At 33.7% G+C, this 13,847-nt stretch overlaps 1 protein-coding gene across 2 annotated transcripts in view; it reads right to left on the reverse strand.

Moving 5' to 3' along the window:
* Nucleotides 1–13,847, reverse strand: part of XPR1 (xenotropic and polytropic retrovirus receptor 1) — a 214,543-nt gene that overhangs the window by 45,712 nt on the left and 154,984 nt on the right. For both annotated transcript variants that reach the window (XM_086343523.1, XM_086343524.1), the window contains exons 7-9: nt 12,688–12,769; nt 4,763–4,953; nt 4,374–4,553 (exon numbers count right to left, since the gene is read on the reverse strand). In XM_086343523.1, coding sequence (XP_086199649.1) covers nt 4,374–4,553; nt 4,763–4,953; nt 12,688–12,769 — 453 coding nt within the window. The remainder of the gene's footprint in view (nt 1–4,373; nt 4,554–4,762; nt 4,954–12,687; nt 12,770–13,847) is intronic.

Below are 13,847 nucleotides of genomic sequence, written 5' to 3' on the forward strand. Positions count from 1 at the left end.
CTCAAACTGTACCAACTTGCCTTGAAAGGCCTTGAGTGAAGTGAAGATGGGATGAAGGCAGCTTTCCTTCTTACCCTGTTAGACCCTTTCTATCTCACATAGGTGAAAATGAACTCCTAAACAAGGAATTCTAAGCAGTTGTTTTGAGAAAATGAGTCTACAGCTCCCCTGCCATCAAGGTATTTACGGTTCTTTCTATCCTTTCTCTAAATAATTTCTTTGATTATTTCAGGGAAACAACAAACGGTTTTGTTACAACTCAATCCTGGGCGACAGCTATGCTGGAGCTTTAAAAATTAGAGCAGGGGTCTGCAGGACACAATATAGGCTTTAAAACGTAACTTTCCGAGCTGACATATTTTGAGTCCATGGTTCAATCTTTTGATCACTTGCTTACTTTTTCAGTAAGCCAGAAACGATATTATCATCTGCAACCACAAGCTCCAGATACAGCAAACTTTTTTTTTTTTTTGCAGGGAAGGGTCAGATAGGAGGTGTTAGGGATTGCGATGTTAATCATTTATGCACAAAGAGGCTCTGGCACCAGTTTGTATAATATTTTAAGAAACTCTAGGTATAGAATGGATTTAAAGGATTCCAAGAGAGAGAAACAAGAGAACAAGTTATGACATAACAGCAAAGGATCAGGAAGTCTAACTCAGTCTCTAGTCATGGACTTTTGTGAAACTTCGTAGACTTCTGTGAAACTGGTAGCCTAGAGCAAATTTCTCATTTCTCACTGACATGAGACTACCATTACTGTCACAACCTGCCAAACCAAGCCTTATAACCTGGCTATTAGAGAAAACCTCTGTAAGAGCAAAAGAGTAGGAGAGTGTATTAAATAAGAAACAAAGAAACAGAGGGATGGACTAGAAAAGGAAAGGAGTAACATAAAATAGAAACTGAGAGGAAGGGAAAATTTACAGAAGGGAGAAGATGAAAAAATAAAGGAGGGAGTGGTTAATGTTTGTATAAGAGAACCAATGAACTTAATCATAGTCATTCATGCATTTAACAAAGATTCATTAAGTATTTATTATGAATTATTTATTATTATTATTTATTATTTATTTACTCATTAAGTATTTATGTCAGGCATTGTGAAGATACTGAATAAATAAAACATGGCCTGTACCACCCACAATCCCTTTGGGCAAATAAACACCAAAAGAAATATTGACAGCACCATGTAGTAACTGCTATTACAGACAAGCAAACGAAATATCCCGGAAATATTTAAAAAGAAGTGAGCAAGTAGTTTGGTCAGAGGTGTAGGAGGAGAGATGAAGATAAAAATAAATAGAACATACTTAATTCCCTGGTAAGTCAGGCCTTAACACATGGTCAAATTCATCTTAGATTTACCCGAATTCTCCCTTTTAAGTGAGAATTCTCCTTCCTTTCTGGCTAAGGTCTTTCCACTTCTACTTTGCTTTGATTTTAATTAAAATAACTGAGAAACTGTATTAAGAAAGCTAGAAACAATCTGGATATCTGATGTTTTACCCACATACACAAAAAGGCCACTAATTAGTTACTATAAAGAATATATGTTAACATCATCTTCTAATTAATGTAGACAAACAGTTAAGGAGATAAAGTCTTAATTTCTACTTATTGATAACCACATTCTTTCAAATCTGATTTTAAGATTCCATTAGTTGATCCAATAATCAAAGTTAAACATCTTACATAAAATGACTACCTTTAAAGGTCTGTTAAATGGTAGTGTTTAAAAACACAGGTTATGGAGCCAGAATGCCTGAGCTTACATCCCATCTCCATTACATCCTGGCTGCATGACCTTATTTAAGTTCTTTGAACTTTAGGTTTCCTCATTATAAAATGTGGATTAATAGTAGTTCCAGTCTCATGGTTTATTAAAAGGAATAAAATAATTGATGAGGAGGGCATGGCAACCCACTCCAGTACTCCTGCCTGGAGAATCCCATGGACAGAGGAACCTGACGGGCTACAGTCCATGGGGTCGCAAAGAGTCAGACACTACTGAGCGACTAACACACACAAAATAATTGATACACATAAAAATGCCCAGACAATGCATTATTAAATGAGAACATTTCTGCACTTATACCAGAGATATGTGTAAAAATTTGATTATACAACTAAAGAAAATATTAGAAAAACCAATTCCAAAATAATATAGAAAAATACTCTAACTTAAGAATTTTATGCAGCCCTCTATAAGAATAAGTTGATATTTTTGTTTAGTAAATCTGAGGCATTTTTTTATGCTTCCTAATTGGATTACAATGAGGACAAATACAGATCTGGATAAAGGATAAATGAACTGATGAATGCAAAGAAACTGTATCAGTTTGACATAAATACTAATATCAAAACAAATCAATTTCTTAAAAACTTTCTTCTACCATCTATTGGGGAGAGAAATAACATATCAATTCAAATTAAAATATGAATATAAATGGTGCCCAGTGCCTACCACTATGGCCAGGTGACATGTTCTTTTTCCATGAAAAATTGAAGAAAAAGAAAGGGAAATGTAGTTCACTTTAGGATGAAGCTTTCAAAAGAGCTGTACCAGGGAAATTTAACTACAGTAGAAACATTCTTGTTAATTCACTAGAAATAAATCTAAGGGCAAATTTTCTCAGTGAGATTTGAATTAAAAATAAGTCAATAGGTCAATTAATATTAAAATACTCTATAAATAATTTTTTTTACTATTTACAATTATTACAAATACAACAAACCATAATGCTTACTGTATGTCACTGCTTCTGACAGTATATTTTACCGTTCTCTTATTTCTTCTCTTAATATTACTGCCAACCTATTCCATCAACAAGTTCTCATTTATTAACACAACAGATGCATAGATAAATATCGACTCAATGGGGAATCATTCTGCTAATAAGAATAATTGGTCATGCATGAATCATAGCAGCTTTCTATTTAAACAAAGAAGGATGCACTTGGGAAATGCTCCCTTAGCACATAATGTACACAACTGTACTATTTTGTTATTGTAATGATGCAATCATATTAACACCTGAATTTTCTAAGTCTTCCAAATCTCATCTGAAATAACTTTATAGAGGTTTCATAGTAATTTAGGACGGAAAAATAGGTGTTTATAATTTTGAAGTTATTTCCTTGTAATCAGAAGAATATTACATTTTTATGAAAATAACACAAAATCCAGAAATAAAATGACAACCTCAAAATAAGAAAGGTAATGTAATATTGTAGTAACTGGAAATGATTTGTTTTTAGTACAAATTTCAAAAGAGGAAAAAAAAAATGGCCCAAATTTTTATCTTAAAAAAAATTCTCTAAAAAGCATGTTTTTCTAGATGATGACAAAACACATTAAAGGTGATGATGATATGACTTCTTACACACCTCAGCAGCTAAGTCCCACACTCAGAATACAAACTTGAAATTAGGCCCAGTGGTATACTTACAGGGAATGATTTGCTATTTAGTTATTTATATTCAATAAAGTTTGTGGAAAAGAGGTAGACTCTTAATTTGTGATATACAAATAAATACAGATAAATGAACAATCAACTGGGGAGAAGGGAAATCAAGATCTGGGCCATTTTCTTTTCCATATTGCTATATATATTGGAACACAGGTTGCTTTTAATTTGTTAAGTGCTTACTATGTTTTTTTAAGAGAAAGGTCATATTTTATATCTTTAGATTTTATTAAAACATTCTTAACTGATTTTCAAAACAGAGATGGTTAAATTTGAGAGTAAGCAGGAGTTCCTTCCCAGGGCAATCTTTACAATATCCCAAAATGTACAATATAGCTACCATTTTTGCAGGAAATTTCATGTCCTAATGCTAAGACTGCTTGATTTTGAGAGTAAGAAATAGGTAAAATGGAATTTAAAAAGTTAATTTCTCAAACTAAACTTGGAGATCTAACAAGATAATCCTACTGCTTTTAGAGACCCAGTACTTCACAAAATAAAAATATTTGACTATTTATGGTAACTTAACAGGTATATAATAGTTTAACCACCTTAAAAAAAGGAAACAAAGTTCTACATGTTATCACAGTTGATTAAATAATCTGTATAGTAATTAATTATGAATTATTATCATTTTCCAAAATCACTGTAATATCTCGACACTACTCCATTATGAAGGAAAAAAAAATGCATGAGTGCTTTTCTTGGGGCCAGTGTACTCCATAACATCAAGTGTACCAGTTACACTGTGTTCTTTGCTCCTGGAGCTGGGGTACCACTCATTTAAACTACAATGTGAACATGACTTCTGAAGTGGGGCAATACAGGAGTTTTGTTTTCATTCTAGAGAAAGCCAATGATCAATATATCACTCTACAAATGATACAAAATTTCTGGACTTACCAGCAGTTTAAGCAGCCAAAACCGGGATTTATAATAGAAAGTTTTGGTGGGGTTGATGAGAAAGAAAACCATAAATCCATAAAGGGCAAGTGGGTACACATATGTGGGGATGACACTAATTGGAGCAAAGAAGCATGCCAGAAGGCTCAGGCACCACAATATCCCAAGGAATCCAGCAATCTGATAAAGGATGGGAAAGACAAAAACAAAGAAAATTATTTTTATTTTTACCATTACATAGAAAATCTTTAATAAAACAAAGATAAGAAAAATGGTTTAATTATTATCAACAATCCCCTTCAAGTAGAAAATAGAGTTTAGTACCCACTAAACCAGCCACATAGCTAATGAAAACTGTATTCATAGGATATTATATCTGGTTTGATTACCTCAAAGAGATGCTGATGAGACAAATTGCTTCTTGGATTAAGTTCAAAGATGAGCACATGATTTACTCCAGCCTGTCTCCAACCATACGTGTTGATGCCCAGTAGAAAAAGGAATTCAATCAGAAGAAAGCCACCCCGATAGATTCTTATCAAGGGCCATATATTTCTACCTGCTTCAAGTTTAAATATAGCTGAAAGAATATCAATTAACTGGTTAGTCAGGAAATCTGCAACATGTCCTTTAACTGTCTTTTCTCTTCTCAATGATATAGCCCTGGCAGAGGAATTTTTAATATTCAAAATGCGATCCTAGGTTATTTCAAGAGCCTGATAAACTTGCTTCAAGGTTCTTCTCTTCATTTCACTCTGCAAAATTCTACCAGAATAATTTTCCGGAAAATTTGACTTTCAGCCTACTTGTCCATAGTGAAATAGCTTAGAACCATCAGCTCAGCTGAGAATTTCTGGCATGACAAAACTTCTTTGGCTTTGATTTGGCCGTCACTGAGCTGGATATAGTAATGTCTACCTCAGAATTACTATGGAAATTATAAGAAACACTATACAAGAAAGCAATGTGAAAGTTAAAATGTCACATAAATGACAACAATATTTATATAATGTTTATGTACTACATCCTAAGGATTGTATCTTTACATATAACAATTTATCTAATCTTCACAATGGCTCTGTGAGTTAAAAACTATTATCTCCATTTGACTGACAAGGAAACTATAGCACAGAGACGTTAAATACTTTGCTCAGGGTTACCAAGCTAGTATACGGCAGTGCCAGGATTTTAACTCAGTTTGCTTCAAAGCCCAAACTCTTAAATTACTACATTCAACTGCCCATATGCCCATACAAATGTTCAGTTATCACTACTATCCTATAGCTCTCCAATAATTATCATGTTCAAACATGTGAGCCTCACGATTCAAGTTCCTCACAATCTGATCTCCAACTCACTTCTCCCAAACTTATCCCATAATGCCCCTAAATTAATTCTTATCGCCTGATAAATTTTATTTTGTTTGAACAAATTCACTTTTCATATCTACTTAAGTTGCTCCCTGTACTTGAACGGCCTTGTTCCTTCTTTTGACCAATTCTATTTCTACATTATTTAAAAGTCAGATTCTCATCTGTTCATAAATTGACTGAATCAGTATGTTTCATTTTGAGCCTATGTGCCAAAAATTTCAGTTTGGCAACCAATTTCTCAATTTTCCAAATAACTATATAATTTACTGTTAGTACTCACTTGAAATTTTATACTTGGAGTCAAATACTATAGACCAGATTTCAAGTCCTAAATTTACTAGGGCATATTTAATTTTTCTAACTCTCAGTTTCCTTGTTGGTCAATGGGGGAGAATATCTATTCTCATCAGTTTAAGAAGATTAAATCTGAACAACAAAAATGGCTAAAACAATGTTTGGCCCATTATGAATACTCAGTATGTATCAGTTTCTTTTTCTTTTTACTTGATGAAAATTCATGTTTTCATTAATTTGACAAATGTTTATGGGGTGCCATTATGTATGGCATAATTCTAAAACCTGGAGATTCAATAATGAGCAACAGACAAAATAACTGTCTTCAGGAAAGTTCTATTCTATATAGTATCAGATAAGAATTTTGAAGAAAAAAGTAAAGGCATAGAGACTGTTAGGTGTATTTTAGGTAGGGTAGTTAGAAGATGATATTTGCAGGAATCTTAAGGAAATAGAGACTGGCTTGTGTGAAGGAAATAGAGACTGACTCATGTGAAGGAAATAAAGACTAACTTGTGTGAGTATTTGGAGGAACGGAGGCTCCAAGTAGAGGGAAGGACAAAGAACCCTAAGATATGTATAAGCCTCATTTAGTCCAGGAATAGGAAGAAGACCAGGGCCACTATGACTGGAATGAATGAGAGGTAAAGTGGCAAAAAGTTATCTAAAGGCATATGAGGAAGGATTTGCTGTACTTCGTCAAGATTTAAGCTTTTACTCAGATGTTATGAAGCCAATGAAAGGTTCTGCATATAAGTGATACAACCAGACTAATAATTTTAAAGGGCTACTCTGTCATGTGAAGAACAGACTGCAAAGGAATAAGTATGGTAACAAGATTAGTTAGGTGGTTAAAATTTTTTTTTTAATGTGTATATAGTTTTATATACTGATTCCCAAGCTAAGAACACATATACATTACAATAGTCAGGAAACAAAAATAAGTACAAATCCCAAAGAATACACAGTTAAACTACTAGAATTAATAAATGCAGTAAAATTGCAGTCTACAAGATCAACACACAAAATTCAGTTGCCCTTACATGTACCAGCAATGAACAATCAAATGAAATTAAGAAAATAATTTCAATTACAAGAGCAAACAAAAGAATAAAACATCAAGGAATAAATCGAACCAAGGAGGTGAAAGACTTGGACACTGAAAACTACAAAACACTACTGAATGAAATCCCATATTCATGGATTGGAAGACACGAGACTGTTCAAATGGCAATGTTACAGATTCCATACAATCTGTATCAAAATTCTAATGGCTTTTTTTCTTTTGGCAGAAATGAAAAATTGATACTCAAATTCATAAGGAATTATAAGAGGTCCCCAGATAACAGCCAAAACAATACTGAATAAAAAAGGTGGAGGACTCACAATTCACGATTTCAAATTTTCCTCCCAAACAGTACTGGTGTAAACACAGACATACAGACAAATGAAATACAGTGAGAGCTCAGAAAAAAAATTTATGCATCTATGGTTGATTGATTTTTAATAAGAGAGCCAAGACTGTTCAATGAAAAAGAATATTCTCTTCAACAAATAGTACAGAGACAATTGGTTATTCACCAACTGGTTATTCACATGCAAAAGAATGAAGCTGACCCCATTCTTTACAGCATGTACAAAAATTAGTTCAAAATGGATGAATGAGCTAAATATAAGAGCTAAAACTATAGAACTCTTAGAAGAAAATATATGGGTAAACTTGTAGAACTTTGGTTGGATTCAGCAATGGCTTCTTAGATATGACATCAAAAGCATGAGTAACACAACATCAAAAACAGATAAATTGGACTTCATCAAAATTAAAAAATTTGTATATCAAAGGACATTATCAAGAAAAGAAAAAGATAATCTAAAAAATGGGAGAAAATACTTGCAAATTATGTATCTGATAAGGGTCTAGTATCCAGAATATATAAAGAACTGTAGCAAATTAGCAATAAGAAGACAACTCAATTAAAAAATGGACAAAGGACTTGGACAGATTTTTTTTTCAAAGAAAATATACAAACAGCCAATAAGCACATGAAAAGATGTTCAATATCATTAGTCATTGAAAGTGAAAGAAACAGTCAGCTGCTCAGTTGTATCTGACTCTTTATGACCCCATGGACTGTAGCCTACCAGGCTCTTCTGTCCATGGAATCCTCCAGGCAAGAATACTGGAGTGGGTAGCCACTTCCTTCTCCAGGGGCTCTTTCTGACTCAGGGAATCAAACTTGGGTCTCCTGCATTGCAATCAGACTCTTTATTGTCTGAGCCACCAAAATGACTTGAACAGACATTTTTCCAAAGAAAATACATAAACAGTCAATAAACACATGAAAAGATGATTTATATCATTAGTCATTAGAAAAATGCAAATCAAAACCATATAAGTATACTACTTCAAACCCACTAGGATGGCTATAATTAAAAAAAAACAAACAGGAAATTCCCAAGTATTGATGAGAATGTGTAGAAAACAGAATCCTCATAAATCGCTGGTGGAAACAGAAAATGGTGGAGCCTCTGTAGAAAATAATTTGGTGGCAACTCAGAAGGTTAAAAAGCATTATCATATAATTAAGCAATTCCACTCCTAGATATATATTCAAAAAATTGAAAACTGGTACCCAAACAAATCCATGTATACACATGTTCAAAGCAGCAAAATTCACATTAGCCAAAAGGGAGAAACAACCCAGTATAGCATATATTCAGTTTTGGTAGATACTGCCAAGCAGTTCTCCAAAGTACTCTACCCATTTCCATTCATTCACTTTAATATCTTCATGGTATTCCACTGTATAGGAATAATGTCATATATTTTTTTTAAACAGTTCCTGATAGATATCTGAGACACTCTTAGAATTTTGCTGTTATAAACAAAACGGCAGTGAATACCCTCCTTTCATACATGTCTTTGCACTCAGGTACAAGTATGTTTATAAGATAAACTTATAGGAATAATATGTTTAATCAAACTGACTGTATTATAAATTTTTTTATACATACTGCCATATTTCTAAAGAGATGGCATCAATTAATACTCTTACCACTAGTACGCAAGTGCTTGCTATTTCACACTCATATGCACTTAAAACATTTTTTTTATTGGAGCATAGTTGACACAAAATGTGTTACTTTCTGCTATACAGCAAAGTGAATCAGTCATACGTATATTCATTCTTTTTTAGATTCTTTTCTCATATAGGTTACTAGACAGTATTGAAGAGTTCCTTGTGCTATACAGTAGGTCTTTATCAGTTATCTATTTTATATATAGTAGTATATATATGTCAATCTCAATTTCCCAATTTATCCTTGTCTCCCATCCCCTCCAGTAACCATAAGATTGTTTACATGTATAACTCTTTTTCTGTTTCATAAATAACTTTGTTTATACAATTTTTTTAGATTCCACATATAAGTGGTATCATATGATATTTGTCCTTCTTTGTCTGACTTACTTCACTCAGTATGACAATTTCTAAGTCCTTCCCTGTTGCTGCAAATGGCATTATTTCATTCTTTTTATGGCTGAGTAATATTCCATTGTATATATGTACCACATCTTTTTACCCATTCCTCTGTCAATGAACATTTAGGTTGCTTCCACGTCTTGGATATTGTAAACAGTACTGCAACGAACACTGAGGTACATGTACCTTTTTGAATTATGGTTTTCTCCAGGTTTATGCCCAGGAGTGGGACTGCTAGGTCATATGGTAGCTCTGTTTTTAGTTTTTAACCAACTTCCATACTGTTCTCCATAGTGGCTATACCAATTTACATTCCCACCAACAGTGTAGAAGGTTTCCCTCACGCACTTTTAATGGTCAAACTTAATTCTGTTCAACCAAAAAGTGAAATGTGACATATTATTATTGTATCAATTAAGTATAGGTTACTAGCAAACTACAAGAAAGTTTTAAAAAAATCTGAGCAGGTAACTTTTCATCTTCATAACACTAACTATCTGGAATATGTGAGTTTCAGATAAATTATTAAATATTAGGTCATGTCCCCTTGAGGAACAGCAGCAATTATGCACGCTATTTTTTTATGTCAATGTTTGAAAAAAGAATCATGCTTGTACATGCATTACTACTGCTGAGTTTCTCTCTCAATTCTCAACTCTGTTATCTTTCAAGCAACCACTGGGAGATAAATAAGGACAGACAGCTGGCTTTAACTGTATATATCTCACAGACACACAAAGATTAAACAAAGAAGGGTTCTGAGGGGAGAGAACATAAATGTACAATACTAAATGCATAAAGCACACATTAGAAAACAAATCAGACTGTCTCACAAGAACACAGGCTACATATATGAAAGAAAACAAACCCCCAAAATGACTCTGAATTTAAGAAAACAACATAAACACATAAAAAGAATGAAGTTTATTTATCTATTCTTATGTCTTATTTAATGATGATAATAATGGTAACACCATGCTCATCTTGGAAAGGAAAGAAAAAATTTCACACACAGATGAGTAAAGCTTTTTCCTATAGAAAGAACAACTTACATCTCATATGACATACTTCATATTGATATAGTACTTCACACCTATAAATGCTTTCTTATACCTCTTAGCTGATGTCTATGAACTGGTTTCAAGGTATCTTTTCATTTGTACCATCTAATACTCTTCTTCACCTTAGGTGAATTTACCACTTCTCTCCTTCAAAACTTATTCCCTCCTCTTATGCTTCACCCTCTAGAATGGCCAACTAAATCTCTGCTCATTTGTCTCTTTCTCTTGGAATGCCTTTTATTCCATCAATGCCCAGGATAAATACCATTTCTTTCATAAAGTCTTCCCTGAAGCTCTCATTTGAAAGTAATCACTTGTTCCCTTGACCTGTTTACAAAATACTTTCTATTTTGTAGTGTATTATTATTGTTTTAATATGTCTCAAGCTCTCTTATGTAACAATAAGCTTCATGAGGAAAGTAATTCTCTTATTTAAGACTCAGGTAGCAAGCCTAATCATAGATACATAAAATTTACTTGTTGAATGAATTCTAATACAACGCTGTAAATTTAAGGTATTAAACTCATTTAACAAGTTAGGAAATTGCTTCAGAGAAAAGTGATGTCCTTAAAGCCAATTAACAAATTAATAATTAACAAATAGTTGAGCTGGGACTGCAATCCAGGCAAGGCCTTTTGAAAATAAGTCTGTGTGTTTCCCATAACAGTTAGCTTGATAATCAATCTAGGACTAAGTTCTTTTTTATTGTAGCATTTCTATACATTCTATGTAAGTAAACTGCTGCTGCTGCTGCTGCTGCTAAGTCGCTTCAGTCGTGTCCGACTCTGTGCGACCCCAGAGACGGAAGCCCACCAGGCTCCCCCGTCCCTGGGATTCTCCAGGCAAGAACACTGGAGTGGGTTGCCATCTCCTTCTCCATTCATCCCTAAAGACAGAGAACTAGATTTCACCTGCATTGAAAAAAAAAAAAAGCCACAAAAAGACACTGGTAACTATAAGGAGGCAAGAGTGGTTGCATAGAGACAAGTTCAGAAGGTTGCTGCAGTGTACTAAACAAATGGTTGTTTAGACAAGGATGGTACTGGTGAGGGTGGACAGATTCAGAACTTTTCTGAGGACAGGGCAACAGGATTTGGTGATGGATTGGAGATGAGTACGAAGGAAAAGGTTAAAGGTTTTTGGCTTGAGAAACTGGTGAGAGGTGATGCTATATGGAAGAGAAAGCATATTTAGTGATTAAAAAAATTTGTCCATCTAAGTTTAAGATGCTTATTAGACATCTAGGTAGCCAATGAGATATCATTTCAGAGGAAAAAGTATATAAACTTGGGAGTTACTAGCATACAGATGATATTTTAGCCATAGGCTTGAATAAGATCACCTAGCTAGAAAATGCATGTAGAAAGAGAAAGATTTAAACATTAAACCCAGAGGTACTCCCCAATATTTAGATGCCAAAAGTAAAGAATAACTAGCAAAACAGACTGGGAAAAAACTGCCAGCGAAGTTTAATAAGAAAACCAGCACAGTGTGGTTTCCCAACAAAATCAACTGAAGAAAAGGTTTCAAGGAGTGATCTACAATGTCAAATGCTGCTGAGAGGTAAGTCAAATTCTGCTGGGTGGTTTAGTAAGATTATGCCTTCCTTGCTGTATCATTAATGCACTTGTTTCCATCAATTCCTCCTACCTCTTTATAATTTTTAAATTCTATAGAATAGAATATTATATAACCAAGTTTCTTAAAATCGTATGCAAAGTAATTGTAAATAGGTTCTAGAAATGATGCGAGAGTCTCCAAAAAGCAAAGTTAATGAGCTTATTTAGTGCATAAATTTTGTAATATTTATTTACTCTCATCTGTGATCAAGGGAGCTGAGGTTCCTGATAACTGAACCCTGAAAATGATGGAGAAGAAAGAGTCATAAACTAGCAATGTTTAAAGGGGTAACTATATCCAAAAGGAAAAACGAGCCAAAACAACCAACCAACACCCACTCTCCCATCATTTATACAAACAATTAACCCTGACAGATTTCTCCTTCAGTAGCTTTGGCAGTTGGGTGGTAGCTTTGTTAGAGGGACAGAATATGACATAAACAGATCAGTAAGAATAATTTAATTCAAAATTTAAACTACTCACCGGCAAGCACAAGAGTAATATTCAATACAATGAATATTCCACAAAATAGGCCAACTCTAAAAGTAGTCCATGCTGGTGCAGGCTGTAGAGAGAGGGAAACGGCATTTTGAGTGCAGGGCAAAATACTGAATACATTAAGCATATAGTATAATAAAATCAGTACTACAAGCATCAAAGTCCTACAGAGAAAACAGAAATATTTTATGATGGGAATTTTCATAAATTTGAGCTGGAGAATCATCATTATCCAATAATATTAGAAATGAATTGCCTGCTTAATTATTTTATAGAAATATGTGTCACTAAATAAAGAAAATTAAGATCTAAAACATCAAATTATATAAACACTGAGTTTCCTTATAAAAAAGATTTAAGTGCAATTTCATTTTTACAATGTGTACATCTTTAAATTTAGGAAGTCAGTATTACTCAATTAGAGTTCACATATTTCGTACTATATAATTAGAGACAATGGTAAAAATAAGAATACTCATTTCTGAGTATTTACAGTATTAAACCAGAGTAACTTCAAGTGAATTTGTAAATATATACCAGAGATTCTCAACTGAATGGCATTTCAGAATATCATTTCATAAGTGAAAGTGAAGTCACTCAGTTGTGTCGGACTCTTTGTGATCTCACAGACTGTAGCCTACCAGGTTCCACTGTCCATGGGATTTTCCCGGCAAGAATACTGGAGTGGGTTGCCATTTCCTTCTCCAGGAGATCTTCCCAACCCAGGGACTGAACCCTGTCTCCCACATTGTAGGCAGATGCTTTGCCGTCTGAGCCACCAGGGAAGTCCCATTTTTCGGCATAAGAAAGCCAGCTGCTCTAGCACCATTTGTTGAAAAGATGATCCTCTCTCCAGTGAAGTGCCTTTGCATCTTCATTGACAATTAATTGTTCATATATTTATTGGTCTATTTTTGGACTCTTTATTCTATTCCACTAATCTATTTGCCTATCCTGACACTAATAACACACTGTCCTGATTACTGTAGCTTTAGTATTGATACCACATAGTGTTAATCCTTCAACTTAAGTTGTTCCAAAGTTGTTTTGGCTCTTCTTGGTCCTTTGTAATTTCACATAAATTTTTAAATTTGCTTAGTAGTTATTTTTAAAAAGGTCTATTGAGATTTTGAGTTTGTTTGTGA

Source organism: Bos grunniens, chromosome 16 (genome assembly GCF_055505025.1).
Source record: "Bos grunniens cultivar Pamir isolate PY7600 chromosome 16, Bosgru_T2T1.0, whole genome shotgun sequence".
Taxonomy (NCBI): Eukaryota; Metazoa; Chordata; class Mammalia; order Artiodactyla; family Bovidae; genus Bos; species Bos grunniens.